At 57.3% G+C, this 20504-nt stretch overlaps 2 protein-coding genes across 3 annotated transcripts in view; one reads left to right on the top strand and one right to left on the bottom strand.

Moving 5' to 3' along the window:
* PYGB (glycogen phosphorylase B) overlaps nt 1-17363 on the top strand; it is a 60288-nt gene extending 42925 nt beyond the window's left edge. The window contains exons 11-20 of the mRNA XM_030826579.1: nt 145-308; nt 1232-1346; nt 2377-2478; nt 3305-3452; nt 7531-7589; nt 9592-9733; nt 11426-11633; nt 13242-13376; nt 14986-15052; nt 15746-17363. Coding sequence (XP_030682439.1) covers nt 145-308; nt 1232-1346; nt 2377-2478; nt 3305-3452; nt 7531-7589; nt 9592-9733; nt 11426-11633; nt 13242-13376; nt 14986-15052; nt 15746-15898 — 1293 coding nt within the window. The 3' untranslated portion in view covers nt 15899-17363. The remainder of the gene's footprint in view (nt 1-144; nt 309-1231; nt 1347-2376; nt 2479-3304; nt 3453-7530; nt 7590-9591; nt 9734-11425; nt 11634-13241; nt 13377-14985; nt 15053-15745) is intronic.
* Nucleotides 13813-20504, bottom strand: part of ABHD12 (abhydrolase domain containing 12) — a 98338-nt gene continuing 91646 nt past the window's right edge. Inside the window, exon 13 of one of the 2 annotated variants that reach the window (XM_030826581.1) lies at nt 13813-14094. In XM_030826581.1, coding sequence (XP_030682441.1) covers nt 14037-14094 — 58 coding nt within the window. In that variant the 3' untranslated portion in view covers nt 13813-14036. Of the gene's footprint in view, nt 14095-19495; nt 20172-20504 lie in introns of those variants that run through there. The other variant, XM_030826580.1, reaches the window with a different exon arrangement.

The raw sequence follows: 20504 nt of genomic DNA, 5'->3' as shown, positions 1-20504 counted from the left end.
GTCTGGCTGTCACAGCCCCAGGACTTCCCTGGAGGCAGCAGAGCTTCCCATGGGTGGTCATGGAGTGTCCCCTGGTCATGGGGAGTGCTGGGTCTCCGTGGGGCCTCCTGTGCCCACCCACCTGCCTCTGTGTTGTGGCACCAGCACGTGGCCGCACTGTTTCCCGGGGATGTGGACCGCCTGCGCAGGATGTCTGTGATCGAGGAGGGGGACTGCAAGCGGATCAACATGGCCCACCTGTGTGTGATTGGGTCCCATGCTGTCAACGGTGTGGCGAGGATCCACTCAGAGATCGTGAAACAGTCGGTGTGAGTGGGGCGCTTGCCCGAGCAGGGCCAGCTCTGTCTGACACCCAGGCCTGCGTCTAGGACCATCCACCAAACACATGGACCCAGCTGTACAGCATACACCCCATGCCACTAGGCCCCTGCCTCCATGGGAATGACAGAGCTGCCCAGAACACCCTGTCAGGGTCACGCCTTGTTGTGTGTTCACCGACCAGCACACGGGGGCCTCTGGAGGGATCAGGCTCTCTGGGCAACGGGGAGACGGCTTTGTCTCCTGTTGCTCTCCTGCACCCCTGCCTTCCTGGGGGTCCAGTCGGAGGCTCTGCACCACTGGTCCACCTGCCGCTGGCAGGGCTTGGACAGGGCTTGAAGGTGGGATTCTTAGGTCAGATCTTGTTCTTGCCCCTCTTAGGTGGGGCGTGATCTAGGAATTACTCCGACTCTTTCACGTAGCATGTGCTGAGCACCTACTGTGAGTGCTGAGCAGGCAGCAGCCAGCGGGAGCGGAGGCTTCTGTGCCCAGGGCTGGGCTGCAGGCTCTGTGCGTGGTGCCCACAGCAAGCTTCTGTGTCAGGCCCCTCCCCAGTAGTGATGAGGAGACCGAGTGCAGCTTCTCAAGCCCTGAAGTCCTGCGGTCTCGGCTGTCGTGACTTGGACACCTGTTTCTGCACGGACCAGTCTGGAGAACGGCCAGGCTTGATGCCTGCAATGTTATGGTTGGGCAAACTGCACAGCCAGCCACAGATGCCCCAGGGTGCAGGCGCTGCCTTTGTACGGCTCCCAGAGCCTGCAGCGGCCTCAGTCACCGTGTTCTCCTCAGAAAACAGAACAGAAACACTGAGCTTGAGGGCTCTTGGGACCTCCTTAAAAGGGCCTTAAGGTCTCTTGCTCACCTGGTTCAAGGCACAGCATTTGTGACAGTTCTCTGTTCTCTGTGTTTGCAGCTTTAAGGATTTTTATGAACTGGAGCCAGAGAAGTTCCAGAATAAGACCAACGGCATCACCCCCCGTCGGTGGCTGCTGCTGTGCAACCCGGGGCTGGCTGATACCATCGTGGAGGTGAGCCCCAGGCCCCGCCCATGCCTGTGGAGATGCCCGGGCTGAGAACCGCGAGCCGTGTCATCAGCCCCTGCTGAGCGCTTGCTGAGTAGGCAGGAGTCTGTCCCTCAGGTGTTGACCTGCAGGCTTCTGGACATGAGGGATGAGCCCCCGAACATGGGCTCTGAGCTGGGCAGTCACCCAGTGGGGCCTGGTGGGTCCTGTGTGCGAGTTCAGAAGCTGAGCTTTAGGGAGGGCTGGGGTGTGGCTGAGTGCAGCCACGGAGCCAATGCAAAAGAGGCAAGAGGCAGCTGACTGCCAGCCAGGCTGGGTGCCTATTTCCTGTTTGTATGTCAGCTCCTATGCGAGCTTCCCAAGGAAATGAGTGCTGAGGTGTCAGGCCCTGTGCTGCAGGCAAGGAGCAGCCGCTCGGAGGGTGGGCCACCCACCTGGGGCTATGGTCAGGGAAGGCTTTCCAGGAAAGCTGAGGTCTGAAGAGGGAATGAAGAGAGAGGGAGCAGTGCTCTGGGGCAAACTGGTCCGATGCCCTGTGCTGGGGGACGGGCCCCTGGCACCTGGAAGGCAGCGTGGCTCCTGTGCAGTCTGAGATGGGCCTGGGCACAGTGAGGAGAGGTGGCTGAGTGTTTGCGGGCAGCACCTGGGTGAGGTGCTGGCTTTGAGGGGGGCCACCTGCTGCAGGCAGGGAAGGTGCTGGTGCAGGGCAGTGGGAGGATGGCTTTGGGTTTTGGGTGGTGATGGGATGTTCAACGTCAGAGAACCCTGGGATCGGTGGCTGAGGGAGGCTCGTGTGTTTCTTGTGGACATTTGAACTGGTAGGACTGGGCCACCTCGCAGAGCCCTCTCAGAAGAGGTCGGAGGGGCTGCTGTGGTGACCCTGTGGCCTGAGAGGTGGGATGCCCAGAGGGGCCCGGACAAGCAGATCCCAGGGGAAAGCAGGGGCGTGGGTGACAACGGGAGGAGGGCAGGTGGCTAGGGGGCCCAGCCTCAGGAGGCTGAGGCCCACAGTGAGCGGAACCTTTACGTTCTCCAGAAAATTGGGGAGGAGTTCCTGACTGACCTGAGCCAGCTGAAGAAGCTGCTGCCGCTGGTCAATGACGAGGTGTTCATCAGGGACGTGGCCAAGGTCAAACAGGTAGGCATGGCCCTGGCCCCAGCCCCGACCCCAGCCCTCTCACAACCAGGCAGGTAGGCCCTGGCCCCAGCCCTCCTGTAGGCCCAACACAGGTCTTGGGGTACCCACTGGGGCTTTAGTGGGGACTCGGAACAGGACTGAGGGTGAGGCTGTTAGGGTCGCCTGAGGTCTCTCCACCCCACTCAGCCTTTCAGATGAGGGCCCCGAGGAGGACAGGTCATGTGGCAGATAGGTGAGTGCAGACCCCAAGCCAGCCCTGCCCGTGCCTCAACCCTCCGCCACGGGTCAGTTCTGTATGGAAGCCTCTAGAAGCCGATTCCAGCGTGGTTCCCTCTTTGCCCCTGGAGAGCTGTGCAGGTGCACGAGCTGTCTGCACCGGCAGCAGCCCGTCGGCTAGACCAGGGCCAGTCATGGCAGCCTTCAGACCTCAGCGGGCTGGAGGCCCATCTACACAGCCTGTTGAGCTTGGCCTCCTCCTAGAGGCCAGAATTAGTTCTCCTTGTAGTCCTTTCAGCCGTCCCGCTCCTGCACTGCTCCCCCACCTGCACGACTGGGTCTGCAGTGTCTTTTGCTTGGCTCCAGGCGTGCTCCTGGGCCGGCTCCTCACTTATCCCCTATTCCTGGTGTGGACCCACCTTCAGCATCACCCTCTCCCCTTTTCCCATGAGAAGACCCCTGGTGCAATCTCTGCCCCTCAGCTCCAGCCTGTATACCCCCGCCCCCTCCCTGCAGCACTCCTCACAGGGCACTCGAAGCAGGAAGCCGCAGGGTCAGTGGGTGGAGTCCTGGTGAAGTCTCCAGCCATCTTTCCCCTTCACCCTCCCAGGAGAACAAGCTCAAGTTCTCGGCCTTCCTGGAGAAGGAGTACAAGGTGAAGATCAACCCCTCCTCCATGTTCGACGTGCATGTGAAGAGGATCCATGAGTACAAGCGGCAGCTGCTCAACTGCCTGCACGTCGTCACCCTGTACAACCGTGAGTGCCGGCATCACCTGCACGACCGTGCTGCGGGGCCCAAGGCCTGCCCTTGCCCGCCAGCTGTGCGCAGACCCTGGGCCTCTGTCACGGTGGGGGCTGTGCGTGTGTAGGCGTGTGCATGTGTGATGTGGCACGTTTATTTTAAGCAAAAGCCATGTTTTTCTGTGTGCTCCATGCCAGGCCTCACGTGAGCAGGTGAACAGTTAAACACCCGAAAGGCCCAGGCTGGAGTGCAGTGGCGCCATCATGGCTCACTGCAGCCTCGGCCTCCAAGGGCCCAGGAAATCCTCGCACCTCAGTCCCCCAAGTATCTGGGACTACAGGCGCACGCCACTATGCCCTTGTAGTTTTTGTAGAGACAGGGTTTCACCATGTTGCCAAGGCTGGTCTCGAACTCCTGGCCTCAAGTGATCTACCCACTTCTGCCTCCCAAAGGGCTGGGGTTATAGGCATGAGCCACCGTACCGGGCCTTCAGTTTTTATTTTAAATTTAGTTATTATCTCTGTGAGACTAATCTTATTTAGAAAGATTATGCTTATTAGAGGCATTTAAAGTATACTTATAAAAATTAAGATAGTATGTGTTAAATTTACACATGTATCTTATATGTCTAAGGACATTTAATTATGAGAACAAATATGAATCAGAGACACCCAAAGGTCAGTGTGAATATTTGTTAGGTTTAATAGATAATAAAACCTTAAGGAAAAACTAGGTTTCTAAAATTTTGTAATTTAATAAAGTAGGTATTTTAAAAACCAAAGGAACCACACATCCTCCTTTCCGATACAAAGCTCCTCCCGGGAATAGATCTCCTATTCCCAATGAGTAAGCCTCGATGGGGTGGAGGATCTGGGTGTGTTTGAGACACATGTGGTAGTACAGAGGCTAGAGGCCACCACCGCTGAGGACCCCTCTGCCGTGTGGGCACCACGGGAGGTGCTTCCCAGGGCTGTGGCTTCCCGGCTCCAAGGTGGTGCATGGGAACTTTGCATCATCTTTCTTTGCCCCGTTTTCCTCCTGCGATTGTGACACTCTGCGTTTCCCTGGTGGTGACCTGGAATCCTCCGCTTGCACAACGCTTGGTCCCATTTATGAGCGGCAGTGAGAGTCGCGGGTCACCCCCTCCCTTCCTCCCGCGCCGCCCCCAGTCAGTTGTTGCATCGTCTTCTATTGTGGGCCTTCAGGCTTTCCAGACACTCCGCTTCTGCTTGGTTGGTTCGTTCGTTTTGAACGACGCACTGTGATTTCCAGCCGTTCACAGGAGGCAGCCAACAGGCTGGTGCTCGCTCCCACTGGTCTTCCCCTTTGCCCCATGTCTGTGTGTGCATGCATAAATGTATGTGTGTGCATGCGTGTAAACACGTGTGCTTATGTGTGTGCATGTACGTGTGGACCTTGTCTCCCTCCTGCACTGTCAGAGCTCACAGCATCAGTCCTCTGCCCCCAGCTGTATCCGTTTGAGTCTGCAGGTGGGTATGTTCACGGCTCCTCATGGTCCTCCTGCAAAGTGCTGCCCAGCCCTGCCGGCCGCTTTGTGTCTAGTTCATGACTGGCTCGTGGGAACAACCTTCCCGAGTTCTTGCTTGTTCAAAACGGCCTGGACCCTTCACCATGAAGGTCGGTTTGGCTGAAGATGCCAGTCTTGACTCCACTTCCTTCCCCCAGTGCTTTTTAGGGCCCTACCGGGCACTGTCTGGAGGGTGGATGTGTGTGCAGAAGTCTGGCGTGGTCTGAGTTCTCGATCTCATGAGTGACTCACTGTCATTACTGTGTCTTGGTGTTGGCCGTTACGGGGCCTTTTCGCCAATACTCCGGGTGCTTGTTGAACGTGTTGCTAGACTTCAGGAAAGTTGTCTGTTTGAAACGTGTGTTTGGTTCTGTTTGGTTTTCTGCTTCTGGGCTGCAGTGTGGCATGAGGTGGCTTTTTCTGGCCTGCCTCCTTGGTGCCTACTTCTCTCAGGACTTGGTTTGTCCTTGTCCTATGGAGTGGCACTGCTCTCTGGAGTATCTCCCAGCTGCACTTTCCTCCCGTGCCCTCTGCCCCTCTCCTCTGCTCTCTGCCCTATTCCCTGAGAACTTGTGTTTGGCTCCATGTCTTTCCAAGTTGGTGGTCACCAAGGGTATGTGATTCGCGAAGGGGTTCACACCCCTCCTGTGGCCTATGGCGGGGCTGGGTGCTGACTTCCATTGCTACGTTGGGGTGAGCTGGATCACCTGGGGCTATGCGGAATAGGCTTCTCAGCCCTCCAAGGCAGCTCCTCTGCTGGGCCAAGGCTGTGCTTCCCCAGCCTGTGGCACCTCCCTGTGGCTGCGTGTCCGCTGTCTCTCCAGGTCTCACCTGGGCGGGAGGCTCCCCTGGATGCCAGGACCTGCCTTGTGAGGGTGCCCTTGTGGGAGAGGCGCTCGCCTGAACCTGCTGTTCCCCGGGGGCTCCTTGGTGGCCCCCAGGACCGGAGCTCTGCCCAGAGTGCCCCACCCCAGAGGTTAGGACTCCCAGGACCCTGTCCCCTGCCCACTGTCACCTGGGGTTTGCATGGTTTCCTTTCTTAGTTGTGGTGAAATCGTCACTTGTGTGTTTCGTTTTTCCTGTTCTCTGCTGATTTCCAGAAGTGACAAGATCTAGCACTAAGGGGCAGCTGCATTCCTCCTGGAGCCTGGGGCCGGGTGGTATACATCAGCCGGACTCCCTGCTGCCCCACCCAGGCCCGGCTTGCTGGTGAACGCCTGTCCAGGGTGGCCGCTCATCCCCTTTTTGTAGGAACCTCCCGTGAAATCTGCAAACCCATGACCTGGCGAGGACAGCCTGTTTGCTGGGCTGGCAGTGAGCCGGCCGTCATGGCTTGACCCTCCATCCACTTCCGTGAAGAACTTCGGGGGCCCTCACCCGCTGTCCCAGCAAGGCAGAGGGGAGACACGAGGTCTCACCCAGTGCCCCTGCAGGCTGATGGCACCACAGCCACAAGGCTGAGGTTGCCACTTTTTCTTTGTGTCATCCAAACAATGTGTTTAAAACACACTTTAAGGCCAGTGTGGTGGCTCACCCCTGTAATCCCAATGATTTGGGAGGCTGAGGCCTGACGACTGTTTGATGCCAGGAGTTTGAGACCAGTCTGGGCAAAAAAGCGAGACCCCACCTGTACTAAAAGTGAAAAAAATAGCTGCATGTGGTAACCTGTTGGTGCCTGTAGTCCCATCTACTTGGGAGGCTAAGGAGGGGAAGATCACTTGAGCCCAGGAGTCTGTGGCTGCTGTGAACCCTGATGACACCACAGTACTCCAGCCTGGGTGGCAGAGCTAAACCTTAACTCTTAAAAACAAAAGAAACAACAAAAAAAAAAACCACAAGAGTGGTAGAGCACAAGGCGCGGTAGCTCACGCCTATAATCCCTGCACTTCGGGAGGCCGAGGCAGGAGGATTGCTTGAGCGTGGGAGTTTGAAACCAGCCTGGGCAATATAGAGAAACCCTCATCTCTACGAAAAATTAAAAAATTAGCTGAGTACGGTGGCACGTGCCTAGGATCCCAGCTACTCAGGAGGCTGAGGTGGGAGGATTGCTTGAGCCTGGAAGGTAGAGGCTGCCGTGAGCTATGCTCACACCACCACACTCCAGCCTGGGTGACAGAGTGAGCCGCTGTCTCAAGAAACAAAACCAAACAAAACCCACAAGTGTGCCCTTCATGTACAGGGGCCTTGAACACTGGTGACCAGACCCAAGGAGGCTCCTGTGTTGGGCTTTTCTGGAAACTGAGATGCAGCTTTTCCTCTGAGCCCCTGGGAACAGCATCTTTGCTCGGGTCAGCTGCCGGGTTCGTCCATGGTCCTGGCTGGCCTTCCTCACCAGCTGGGAACCTAAGTGCAGACCTCAGGGTGGCCTCATTCCCTTGTAAGTGGCAGGTTCCTGGTGGATGGCCAGTGGCCCTGCGCCACTGCCGCCCATGTCTCTGGGGCTTGAAGCACATGGCGGAGCATGCCTGTCCTGCCTCAGGGTCGGCCTCTTATGCTGCTGGGCCCTGGCAGGTGCTCATCCGGCTCCCGGTGCCTTGTGTGAGTCTCTTCTGTGTGTCCTGCAGGAATCAAGAGAGACCCGGCCAAGGCCTTTGTGCCCAGGACTGTTATGATTGGGGGCAAGGTGAGTGACTTCCTCTGCAGTCCTCTCTGTGGTGTTTGGTCCGGGGATGGTGGGTGGGCAGCCTGCACGCTTCTCGTGGTGCCACCACATCCATACTCGGGAACCGGGTGCCCAGCAGTCACCGGCCCCTCTGGTGTGCCTGTGGGGGTGGGGACCCTGTAGAGAGTCAGAATGGGATGGAAGCCTCCTGCCTGCCCAGCTCACTGGAGGGGTGCCCAGCCTAGAGGGCCAGTCCCCAGTGGGCTTGCTGGTGCCCATCTCAGAGGGGGCAGTGTCCTTTCTCTTTGTGCTCAGTGGGCACAGGGCGCTGTGGCTGCTTCATCACCTGCACATGCCCTGAGCATTGCCTGGTTTCAGTTCACTTTATTTACTATGACACATACTTTCAGAGTCCTAGATGTGCTGTCATCGAGTCCCAGGTCACATCATCACACTCATCAGCCCTCTGCAGTCAGTGTCCCCACCTCCTGCCATGTTTCCCTAGTAGCTTGGTCTTTATCCAGAACTGTGGGGCTGCTGTGGGGTGCAGCGTCCTTAGGAGGGTCCTGCTGGAGCAGTGGCCCTAAGTGAGTCTGGACTGTGTGAGGCACCCCAGCCCTCCATGGCAAGGCTGGGGCTTGGGGGTGCTGGTGCCTGTGTGCAGCCTGAAGGCTGCCCTCTTGCTGCCTTCAGTGAGTGGGAAGCTGGTCAGAGGGGTGGGCACTCCTCTGGGCACCGCCACCTCCTGGCACACCCCATTTGGTCTCTGTCCACTCCTGTCACCTGCTGTTTTTGAAGCAAATTTTGGAATTGTGTCATTTTGTCAGTATTTCAGTATGTAAAGTCCATAGAGATACGGAGTTTGAAAAAGTTTTAAATGTTATTATGAAAATTTTAGGCCAGGCACGGTGTCCCACGTCTGTAATCCCAGCACTTTGGGAGCCGAGGCGGGTGGATCGCATGAGCCCAGGAGTTCGAGACCAGCCTGGGCAATGTGGTGAAAAACCCCATCTCTACAAAAAAATGCAAAAATTAGCTGGGCGTGGTGGTGCATGTCTGAAGTCCCAGTTACTTGGGCAGCTGAATAGGAGGATCGATTGTCCTGGGTGATTGAGGCTACAGTGAGCTATGATTGCACTACTGCACTCCAGCCTGGGCAGCAGAGCCAGACCCTGTCTCAGCAAAAAAAAAAAAAGAAAAAAAAAGAAGAAGGAAACATTTGAACCTAGAAAAAAGCAGGAAAAACTGTAGCAAAACCATAAACCTATCCCCCAGACTAGCTGAAGCATTTCACAGTAAACTGCAGACACGCTAGCTCTTCACTCTTCCATACGTCAGCATTCCTCTTCATAAAATGATGTTTTCCACCAGAACCACAATGGGAGTAGACTGAAACATCACCACACAGTACCACCATCCGTCACACTAAAGCACTGGACAGGAGTCCTCCGTGTCATGAAATGTTCACTCGGGTACTTCATGGGTCCCTGGCCTAGTTGTCTTTGTAAAGTGACAGACATTTCTAAAAGTTGGTCTGAGTGAGGGCCCAGTGAGTCCTCACCTTGGACTGGCCGTGGTGTCTCGGTTCTCTGTAGGTTTTCCCCGCGGTCTGTCTGTCACAGACATCGGGTTGTCTGTCCGCCGTAGCCTGGCTCTTTCCGAATGTGTCCCTCCACTGTGTCCCAGTATGTCCCTAGGGACAGTTCTCTGTTTCCTGTCAGTCGGCAGCTCTAGAAATCCTGGTCTCTTTTACCTTGTAATTTCTGAAAACCTAACAACAACCAGAAAACCAGACTTGAGGCGGACACGTTTCTGGATGTGGCGAGGTGGCCACCATCGTGAGCGCTCAGCAGAAGCTGAGGCCTTGGGGCCGGGGGGCCTCCCTAGCTCCTCTACTGACCGTCCCAACGGCAGGCTCCTGTGGCTCTGGCCTCACCCTCCTACAGCCTCCAGGAACCAGGAGCACCTCCCAGGGCCTGAACAAGGCGTTTTCATGCTAAAAACCTTCACCCTCCCCTTCCAGGCAGCGCCCGGTTACCACATGGCCAAGCTGATCATCAAGTTGGTCACGTCCATCGGTGACGTCGTCAATCATGACCCAGTTGTGGGTGACAGGTTGAAAGTGATCTTCCTGGAGAACTACCGCGTGTCCTTAGCTGAGAAAGGTAACCCTGGAAGCCTGTGTTGGACAGAAAACTCACTCCTGCCCGGGAATGGGCGCTGTACTGGCCCCGGGCCTTTCATCCTCAGCCAGTTCAGCTCTGCCTGGACACCCAGGCCTAGCCAGCTGGGCTGCAGGCGAGCAGGGAACGGCTTTGGGGAGTGCTCCCTGTGCAGTGCAGAGGACTCAGTGTGTCCCGGGGCGCCTTGCATGTCACAGGCAGTGTCATCCCCTAGCAGAGCACCCTTACTGCCGCGCCTGCCTGGCCTGCCCTCTGTACCCTCCCTCCCCTGCCCTCTCATCCTGCCCCTCAGCCGTGCCTTCTGCCCTGGGCCCCTCTGCTGGCGGGACGTGCACCAGGCCAGTGGGGTTGTGGGCCCCCAGCTTCCCTCAACCCCGCTGCCCCTCCTCCGCCCACGTCCTTGCTCCTCACTGCCTGCCTGCTCTTGGGCCCACCACTGTTCTCAGGTGGCAGCACCTGCCTCGTCTGTGCTTCCTGAGGGCAGCCTGGGCCGGTCCTGGGATGTGCTGCCATGTGCCCTGGAGCCCATCGCTTCCCACCCCTGTGGGCCCTACTGGGCAGGAAAGTGATTTGCCCACCAGATGGTGGGAGATCTGAGCCTGGCATTCTCGTGCTCCCCTCCTGCTGCCGAGGGCCAAGGGCCCCCCCCAGTTCAGGCCGCCTGGGCTTCCCAGGCTGCCGCAGGTGAGAGGGCTGATCCACTGTTGTCCTTGCAAGCTCAGTGGTGCGGCGGGGGGAAGTCCCTGGGCACCGTCCCTGTGGCCTGGCTGCTGCCTTGGTGTCCATGTCGCTCCCCCTCTTTAGTGGTGCCTGGCAGGCGAGGTCCCTTGAGGCACTCACGGGCCGGCTTGCCTCTGGCTTGGCCAGGAACTTCAGTGGTGTGGCTCGTCCTTCCCTGCTCCTCTGACCGAAGCATCTCCTCTCCTCCGTGCTGCCTGAGGCTCCCCTCCTCATGTGTCTTTTGGGGCCAGCTGACTCCTGCTCATCTTTAGAGTAGGCCTTTGGGCACCTGGTCTGGAGTCTCAGTGCTGGCGTCAGGGCCCCGTTCTCCCCAGCAGTGTTGCTGTCGCTGACTGGGCTGCAGCCCGAGGTGAGGGTGGAGAGCAGGTTGTATAGTCACTGTGTGCAGTCACAGCGTGTCTGGGAGTGGTGACCAGTCCCAAGGGACAGGCACAGAGAAAGCGCAGGGCCGTGGCATCTGGCAGCTGCTGGTGCCCACGAGGTCGCCACCCCTCAGCCTCTCCAGCCTTCTGGCTCTATGCGAGTCTACATTCCTCCTGAAAGGATCCAGGGAGCCGCTGGGGCTGATCAAGGTCGCGGGGATCCAGGGATTGACATTGTCAGCGAGCCAGGACTGGCTCCTTGGCTAGGCCTGGTTTTGGGAAGGTTTTGGTGCAGAGATCCTTTGCCGCCTGGGGGGGCTCCTCAGGAGCCTCCATCTTGGACCCTCTGCCTCAAGGCTGCCCCAGTCACGAAGGGGAGCCCTGCAGAGGCGGGTGGCCGTGTCCAGCCTGGGCCCCTGTGGGAGCAGGAGTGGGAGCAGGACGGGGGCCAGAGCAGGGCCACAGCATTGGTCCCTCCGTGACCCAGCCCTGGGTGGATGGGCTGGCGGCTCCTGCAGTGAGCCTTGCAGCTGAGGACATTGGGGTCCTGTTCCTGTGCTCCCCTCCGCAGTGATCCCAGCCGCTGATCTGTCACAGCAGATCTCCACTGCAGGCACTGAGGCCTCGGGCACAGGCAACATGAAGTTCATGCTCAACGGGGCCCTCACCATCGGCACCATGGACGGCGCCAACGTGGAGATGGCCGAGGAGGCCGGGGCTGAGAACCTCTTCATCTTCGGCCTGCGGGTGGAGGATGTCGAGGCCTTGGACTGGAAAGGGTGCGAGCCTGTGCCCCTGGGCACCTGGCAGCGTGAGGATGGAGAATGAAGGGCGCTGGGCTGGGGGCATTAGCTGGACCGGGCTCTTGGGGCCAGGCCACTGTGCGCCAGGGTCAGTGCCCGCCCAGGGCTGTGTGCCTGCCTGCAGGGGTGACCATTCTTTCCAGGTGCATGGAATGGACGGGGTCCGGGCTGCGGGTGAGGCCCACGTGGGGGTGCTGGGCTGCTCCTGTCTTGGCTCCGAGGCTGAATCTGTGGAGTCCAGACCAGGGGCTCCTCCCCAGAAAAGGCCTTTTCCCCTGGGGAGCATCTCCTAGAGGGACACCCCCTGGGGCACAGGCTGGACGCAGCCCCACAGAAATGGGCTGGGGCTGGGCGGGACCCCACTGCCAGGGACACTCTGCTGGGAGCACTCTGCTGATTTGGGGCTTGCCTGCTGTTGAGGTTCCTGGTCTAAGTTGTAACTGTTACAAATAGTTTAAAAATAGTATTTGGAAACATTTTAAATGTGTGGGCCAGGGTAGGGGGGCGGTTGGGGGTGGTGGTGGGGATGGGGGAGTTGGGAGGTGGTGGTGGGGATGGGGAGTTGGGGGGTGGCGGGGGGGATGGGGGAGGGTTGGGGGGTGGTGGAGGGGAGGAGGGAATCCTGAAGACAGCACCCAGAGCTTCGTCCACCTTCTGCCCGCGCCCCTTCATTGGCTGCACTGAGCTCGGAGCACTGGCCCTCCTGCAGCCCACACTCCATTCCGACTCCACCAGGGTTCTGTTACTGTCTTTCCCATCCCAGGATCCCATCAGGGCACTCCACTGTGTGTGGCTGTCAGGTCTCCCCAGTGTCATTTTGTCTGTGACAGCTTCTCAGTTTTCCCTTGTTCTTCATGACCTGGATGTTCATGAGGAATCCGGCACTGGCCTGATTCCAAGCGATAATTACAAAGAAAAGGCAGTGTTGCCTGATTGCCTTGAAGCGCTGGGGAGCCCGTGAAGCCTTAGGCAGGGTCAGGTGAAACCACACATGCCATGTAAAGTCAGAGCTGTGCCTTGCCGGCCCAAGCACACAGGCCTGTGCACCCTTTCTGTGCCCTCACACAGCTTCTTCCGCCCGGGCCCCGTCCTAGGATGCCCATGTCTGCCTGTCCCTCCCTCTTCCACTTAGCTCTGCCTTGTCCTGTCTGGTCTTGCTTGTGTTTTTCCTTTTCCATCTTCGAGGTCCCAGCCAAGGTGCTCCACTTCACTTCCTGCCCCTCCGGCCATCTGTTTCTCAAAAGCCCTGCCCAGGATTTCACAGTGAGCCAAGTTCTGAGTGGCCCTCTCCACTAGGGATGTGGCATGAGCCACTATGTCCTAGCAGATCTGCTAGTGATGACATTTCTTTAACAGTCAAAGGAGCAGGTGGGATTGGCTTTAGACTGACTTCACATCTCTGCGGGTCCCTGCTCAAGGGAATTGTAGCCACCCATAGCCACTGGCTGCTGCCCTGGACCATGCACGCCTTGAGCTCCCAGGGCCATCCTGGGGCAGGGGTTGTGCCAGGCACCAACATGGCTTGTCCCCCAAGGTGGCCCACCTGGGGCGCTGGCTGCTGACTCCTGGCCCATCGCCTCACAGGTACAATGCCAGGGAGTACTACGACCACCTGCCCGAGCTGAAGCAGGCTGTGGACCAGATCAGCAGTGGCTTTTTTTCTCCCAAGGAGCCAGACTGCTTCAAGGACATCGTGAACATGCTGATGCACCATGACAGGTGGGACCGACTGCCCTGGTTGGCTGGCTGGGGGGGGTCCTCTTTGTGGGTTGGATATTCCACCTTGTTTGGAGAGCAAAACCCGTGCTTTCAGGACGTCTTCTGCACTGTGCCCATGAGACCTTACTGGGCAGAGCCTTAGACCCCAGCCAGGAGTTTGCGATGGCCTCTGGCAATGCCAGGGGCCCCTGGGCAGTGAGACACAGCAGGAGAGTCCAGCCCCCAGGCCTTGTGGACCAATGTGCTGAGCAGGAGGGGGTGTCCTCTGCTGGTTGGAGGTCCCAGGGGCAGCCGTGTCCCAGCAGGCCAGTAGAGGGAGCATGGGCCCAAAACTCCCTGGGTGGGGGTAGGGGGCGCACAAGGGCTGCAGAACCGCGGCAGGCGTCAGTGCCAGTGACAGGCAGTGGTGAAAATGGGTTTCACTTGCAACGATGTAACATTATAATGTAGTTAGTGTTTTATTTCAGTGCAGTTAGCACATGATATGGTTTATCTAGAGTTACAGACTTTGTAAGGTTTGCAGCTCAGGGCAGTTCTTTACCCTGTTGGCAAAAGTTGAATCCGGTGAGGGCTGGGAATTCACCTGTCCTCCACTTTCAGCTGCCTTTGGGTTAGTTTTGTCTGCTGCTCTTTGATGACTGTGTCACCTGTTGGCTTCAGTCACACTAGCTCTGACCACATGCTGGGATCTGGGCTGGAACCTGGGCCCTGCTGAGGTCTGTGATAAAGGAAGTGCTTTTAAAATTGTGAACTCTGCATTGCGTGAAGTGTGCTTCTGACTCGATAGTGAACAGAAATGCATTTGTAGATTAATAAATCTGGCATTTTTGTTCAGCACATCAGGAACTGCAAGTCAGTATTTCCTGTGTAGGCAAATCCCAGTTAGACTTGAGATAAGACAGCAAATAGAGATGCCGTTCCCCAGCGAGTGCCCCTTGCCCTGAGGCGGCGCCATGGGCACTCCACTGTCTGCCCAGGAGGCCTCTCCCATGTTTAGCTCTAACTGCCCTGCATGTGGAAGACACGTTTTAAACGCCAGTTTATTTAAAGGAGTGTTGGGTTGAAATAAGGTTTTTTTTTTTTTTTTTTTTTTTGAAACGGAGTCTCGCTCTGTCGCCCAGGCTGGAGTGCAGTGGCACAATCTCGGCTCACTGCAAGCTCTGCCTCCCGGGTTCACGCCATTCTCCTGCCTCAGCCTCTCCGAGTAGCTGGGAGGGACTACAGGCGCCCGCCACCACGCCCGGCTAATTTTTTTTTTGTATTTTTTTTTTTTAGTAGAGACGGGGTTTCACCGTGGTCTCGATCTCCTGACCTCGTGATCCGCCCGCCTTGGCCTCCCAAAGTGCTGGGATTACAAGCGTGAGCCACCGCGCCCGGCCGAAATAAGGTTTTTCTAAAATATTGTCCCAGGACATAAGTGTTGCTCACAGAGAAGCCCTGTGGCCAAATGGGCCTGGCGCAGCCTGGCTCTGACCAGCTTTGTGGGCCCCTTCGCTCCAGGCAGGACCAGGTGGATGGTGCCTGGCCTGCTGCCCTGGGACTCTCCCCTCGGGACAGTGTGGGCAGGGCTCCCTGCTGCCCCGGCCCAGCCTCCTTTCTCTCATTCCAGGTTCAAGGTGTTTGCAGACTATGAAGCCTACATGCAGTGCCAGGCACAGGTGGACCAGCTGTACCGGGTGAGGCTCCTGGGTCCAGAGGCTGGGGGAGCAGCTGGGTGGGTCCATGTAGACGTGTTGGGTCGGATTGTTTATTTCCCAATCTGAGTAGGTTCTTGGCCCAGGCCAGAGGGGTTTGTGATTCTGATCTGTCATCAGTCGGCTGTACCTGCCTTTAGGGAAGCTGTCACTGTCACTGTCACCCCCTCCGTTGAAAAAACAGCTCCTAATGGCCAAGAAAGGAATGTGGGGCCTAGAAACTGAGTGACGGGCAGGGCCCTGGGAGGGACCCTCTCTTCCCTCAGTCAGGGCTGGGCTCGAGGAAAGGCTGGCCTGGTGTGAGCTGCAGCTTGTGGCAGCTGTGAGGCTCCCTGGTGGAAGGAGAGTACCTGGCCATGTCTGCTGGCACTGGATCTGCCTGGGCAGTTCTTACCTGGTGCTATCCCTATCGTCGTCCTGGGGGCCATACCCTAGCAGGAATTTTCGAGGCTGGGACCTTCTCTCCAGCTCCTTGCTCCCTAGATCTAGAATGTGGTAGCTTTCCTGGTCCGTGGGGGACCCTTTTCAACGAACAAGGTAATGTCCTCCTCTTCCAGCGGATGGCCCCAAGGCTCGGAGCTCATTTGGAAACAGTCCTAAAGTTCTGGAATCCCATGCTTTTAGCAGCCCCTAGCCCTGTGACACCAGAGACTAATTTCATCTCCTTCCCTGCAGAACCCCAAGGAGTGGACCAAGAAGGTCATCAGGAACATCGCCTGCTCGGGCAAGTTCTCCAGTGACCGGACCATCACGGAGTATGCACGGGAGATCTGGGGCGTGGAGCCCTCCGATCTGCAGATCCCGCCCCCCAACATCCCCCGGGACTAGGCACACCCTGCCTTGGCGGGACCAGCGGGCATTTGTTTTCTTGCTGACTTTGCACCTCCTTTTTTTCCCAAACACTTTGGTGGTCCCTGCTTTTCTGAGTACCATGTTTCCAGGAGGGGCCATACAGGTCAGGGTGGTTTTGAGAGAGCAGGGCAAGGAAGGAATGTGCTAGAAGCGCTCCTAGTTTCTTATAAAGGAAGCCAGAGTTGACAGTACAAAGGGTCGTGGCCAGCCCTGCAGCTTCAGCACCTGCCCCACCCAGAGTGGGAGGCAGGTGGAGCCGCCTGCTGGGCTCCCCCAGAACTTTGCACGCATCTTGCTATGTATTAGCCAATGTCTTTAGTGTTGAGCCTCTGGATTTTGGGGTCTGGGCCAGTGGCCATAGTGAAGCCTGGGGACTTGTGTTACTGCAACATCTGGGCTGCCAGCCACAGGGAAGGGCCAAGCCCCATGTAGCCCCAGTCATCCTGCCCAGCCCTGCCTCCTGGCCACGCTGGGAGGGGTCAGATCCTCCAGGCATCGCCTTCACACCCCCCTGCCCCCTGCCCCCTGCTCTGGCTCTGCACCTGGTATATGGGTCATGGACCCAGATGGGGCTTCTTTTGTAGCCATCGAATGGACATTGTGTGGGTGCTTGGAACCCGGGATGACTGAGGGGGACATTGGAGTGGGTGCCTGTGTCTGCTGTCTCAGAGGCCTTGGTCAGGATGAAGTTGGCTGATGCAGCTTAGCTTGGTTTTGCTTATTCAAAAGAGAAAATAACTACACATGGAAATGAAACTAGCTGAAGACTTTTCTTGTTTTAGCAACTGAAAATTGTACTTGGTCACTTTTGTGCTTGAGGAGGCCCATTTTCTGCCTGGCAGGGGGCAGGTCTGTGCCCTCCTGCCGACTCCCGCTGTGTCCTGAGGTGCATTTCCTGTTGTACACACAAGGGCCAGGGTCCATTCTCCCTCCCTTTCCACTGGTGCCACAGCCTGGAAAAAGGACCAGGGGTCCCGGAGGAACCCGTTTGTGCTCTGCTTGAACAGCAGGCCTGGCACTGGGAGGTGGGGGTGAGCCCCTCACAGCCTTGCCCCTCCCCAAGGCTGGCAACCTGCCTCCCATTGCCCAAGGGAGAGGGCAGGGAACAGGCTACTGTCCTTCCCTGTGGAATTGCCGAGAAATCTAGCACCTTGCATGTTGGATCTGGGCTGCGGGAGGCTCTTTTTCACCCTGGCCTCCAGTGCCCACCAGGAGGATCTGTGCACGGTGCACAGCCCACCAGAGCACTACAGCCTTTTATTGAGTGGGGCAAGTGCTGGGCTGTGGTCGTGCCCTGACAGCATCTGCCCCAGGCAGCGGCTCTGGAGGCCATACTCCCCGAGTTGGCCACTGGGGCCACCACCCTGACCACCACTGTGCCCCTCATTGTTACTGCCTTGTGAGATAAACTGATTAAACCTTTGTGGCTGTGGTTGGCTGATGTGGGGTCTATGTTTCGCTAACTGCAGGTGGTGGTGTAAGGCTGTGGGAAGCAGAGAACACAGGCCTGAGGCCCAGGGTGGTGCCAGTGCAGGGATGAGACCTGCAAGTGGGCCACAGGTCCCACCTCTGAAACTAGAGCTGAATTACACCCCATCATTCTGGGATTGAGGGCAGAAAAGTTTGCATCTCCACTAGGTGTGGGACCTGGGGCCATGTGTGCCTGAACAGCTAGTTTTTGTTTGTTTGTTTGTTTTGAGATGGAGTTTTGCTTTTGTTGCCCAGGCTGGAGTGCAATGGCGTGGTCTTGGCTCACTGCAATCTCCGCCTCCCGGGTTCAAGCAATTCTCCTGCCTCAGCCTCCGGAGTAGCTGGGATTACAGGCGCCCACCACCACACCCGGCTAATTTCCATGTTTGCCAGGCTGGTCTCAAACTCCTGACCTCAGGTGATCTGCCCACCTCAGCCTCCCAAAGTGCTGGGATTACAGTTGTGAACCACTGTTCCTGGCCAAGCTAGCTATTTTCTAAAAATCCTATCAAATCCAGCCATTACTAAACATGCTATCTGGGGATAAGAAACACACCTTTCTGGTGTGACTTGTGCTGGTCCCTTTGCACCTGCAGCTTTTGTCTCCCACTCCTGGCCCTGGGGACCAAAACACTGCCCCTCAATTGTACAGTTGCAGATTAAGAAATCAGGAGAAACGAGCCTAGGGCTCAGTGCAACCTTGAAGACCCAAGAACTGGGATGCTGGAGTGCCATGGGCCTCCTTGGCCTCAGTCCTAGTCATGCAGGGGTTGGTGCTGCCAGGTTGTCCTCATCCCCGCACCCACTGTGCACCTGGGTGGGCGGCACCAAGATGGTGCCCTGGGAGTCTCTGCCTCCCCAGGTCTGTGGGGTTCTCTCCCAGGGATTAGTTGCTTGGACGACTGAGCTCAGCACCCTGGGTAGGGCACTTGGGTGTAATGAGCTGACAGGTGATGGAGCAGCTGCCACACAGAAGCTGCCTTTCTTGCTCTTACCTGCATCTGTCAGTTTTGTAAAAAACTAGCTTGGCCTAGTGCAATGGCTCATGCCTATAATCCCAGCACTTTGAGAGGCCAAGGCAGGAGGATTGCTCAGGAGTTCGAGACCAGCCTGGGCAACATGGAAAACCCCATCTTTACAAAACATACAAGAATTAGCTGGGCATGGTGGCACGTGCCTGTAGTCCCACCTACTTGGGAGGCTGAGGTGGGAGAACTGCTTGAGCCCAGGAGGTGGAAGTTGCTGTGACCTATGATTGTGCCACTGCACTCCAGCCTGGGCAACAGAGTGAGACTGTCTCAAAAAAACCCACCAGGAGCTTGTATTTTTAGTTTGGATCCTTGGCTGGGGGACTGAGGCAAGATACAAAGTAGCTTACACAGACAAAAAAATGAGGAAAAGATGAAGGCCAGCCCAGGTAGAGCAGGTCGCCTCTGCTTCGTGGTCAGGAGCCGCAGTGTGCGACAAGGCCAGGAGAGCAGCCTCGGGCTCTGTGCTGGAGTAAACCTGTGTCCTAAAGAAGGGGCTGCCTGGCTCCCCTAGGGGTTCCTATAGTCTTGCAAAGACACTCTGGGTCCCCGGCTCAGATCCCAACCCTGGGGCAGGTGGTGTCTCTGGGGCCATGGGTGGGCAGAACAGAAATGACACCGATTAGGGACCAGGAGCCGGCGCAGACCCTGGCCAGGAGGGGGGCCAGTGTTCTCATGAACTGACCTCAGAAGTAATGTAATGTCTACTCAGCTGCTCCCCTGCTTAGGAAAAGTGTTCTCTAGATCTGAGAACTGCTGTAGGTAGCTCAGGGTACCCCAGCGAAGGAGGAGTGTAACTGCAAGGACCTCTGGGCTCCCTGCCAGCGCACAGCAGTTGCTGGGACTGCAACTTGGAAAAAGGGGCGAGCAGGTGAACAAAACTTCCTACTCCTGGCAAATTTCTGAGCTGCTGGGACTAGAAAATTTCATAGCCTGAGGCTGAGTCATGGAGTGGCTCCAAAGCAGCTAGAGGCTTTAGGCTCTGGGCTCTGAGCCTGGCTGGGGCCGTGTTTGAGAGTATGCGGGGCGCCTGACATGGCAGGAGGCAACACTGACCCTTCTCGCGCTGCAGAGAGACAAAAGGACCACCACCACGATTTTATTCTTAAATAAAGCTCAGTCTAAGGCCAGGTTAGGCATACAGGTAGGTGAAAGGGGAGGAAGTGCAGATCCCGGGCACCTCCACTGTGGGTGAGTGGGCCAGCCCAGGGGAGGCGGGGCAGCTGAGAAAGGCAAGCAGGTACACAGGGCAGGAGGGGACGATGGAACCACTGGAGTCATTCTGCATGTGCTGGGAAGGCGCAGAAAGAACCTGGACCCCACATTCTCTGTGGGTGGTGCCAGAAAGCTCAGCATGGTCCCGAGCCCCAAGAGTCCCCTGTCCGGACTCCCCCTGCCCAGCTCAGTGCAGCATCAACTAGGCAGTGATGGCTGCCTGCTGCCAGTCTCCCAATAAAGAGCTCAGGTTGAGGGGCAGCAAGGAGAGCCACATACCCGCCACCCACGCTTTCCACACAGCCATGCTCAGACTTCTGGGCACTGCAGGCCTGCAGGAGCCTCCCTGCCTGGCAACTGAGTCCTCTCCAGGTGCGAGCTGGGCTCCTGAGCATTGCAGGCGCTGGCCCCCCGGGGGCTCCAGGATGCCGGGCTGCTGACTGGAGGAAAACGGGAGGAGGGCAGAGGTCTTCATGCTTCCTTCCCACGGCCAGGCTCAGTGCTGGTGCTCAGGCTCCGACTTCCCCAGGAATTCCCTAGACCACAGGACAATCAGGAGCCAATCATTTGAGTTCAGACCAAAGATCCTTCTCCACAGTCCTCACATTGCTATCTAAGGAAGCAGAGGCTGTGCAGAGAAGAGGCAGCCAAGAGCCCCGTGAGGATGCGCTGTAGCCCAGAGCAGCACTCAGTGAGTTAGGCAGGGCGCAAGCAGCATGGTGCCAAGTGAAAGCCCAACACACAGGCACGGAGACAAGGCCTCCGATTCTTGACCCTCAACTTCAGAGCTATTCTCTGGTCTAAATTTTCTATAAATATCTTCCTTTTATAGTGGGGAAAACTATAACCTCAAAGCAAACCCATGCTCT

The sequence above is a fragment of the Nomascus leucogenys genome, chromosome 13, assembly GCF_006542625.1.
Source record: "Nomascus leucogenys isolate Asia chromosome 13, Asia_NLE_v1, whole genome shotgun sequence".
Classification (NCBI taxonomy): domain Eukaryota; kingdom Metazoa; phylum Chordata; class Mammalia; order Primates; family Hylobatidae; genus Nomascus; species Nomascus leucogenys.
Note: the sequence above shows the minus strand (reverse complement) of the source record. Positions and strands in the feature narration are given on the sequence as shown.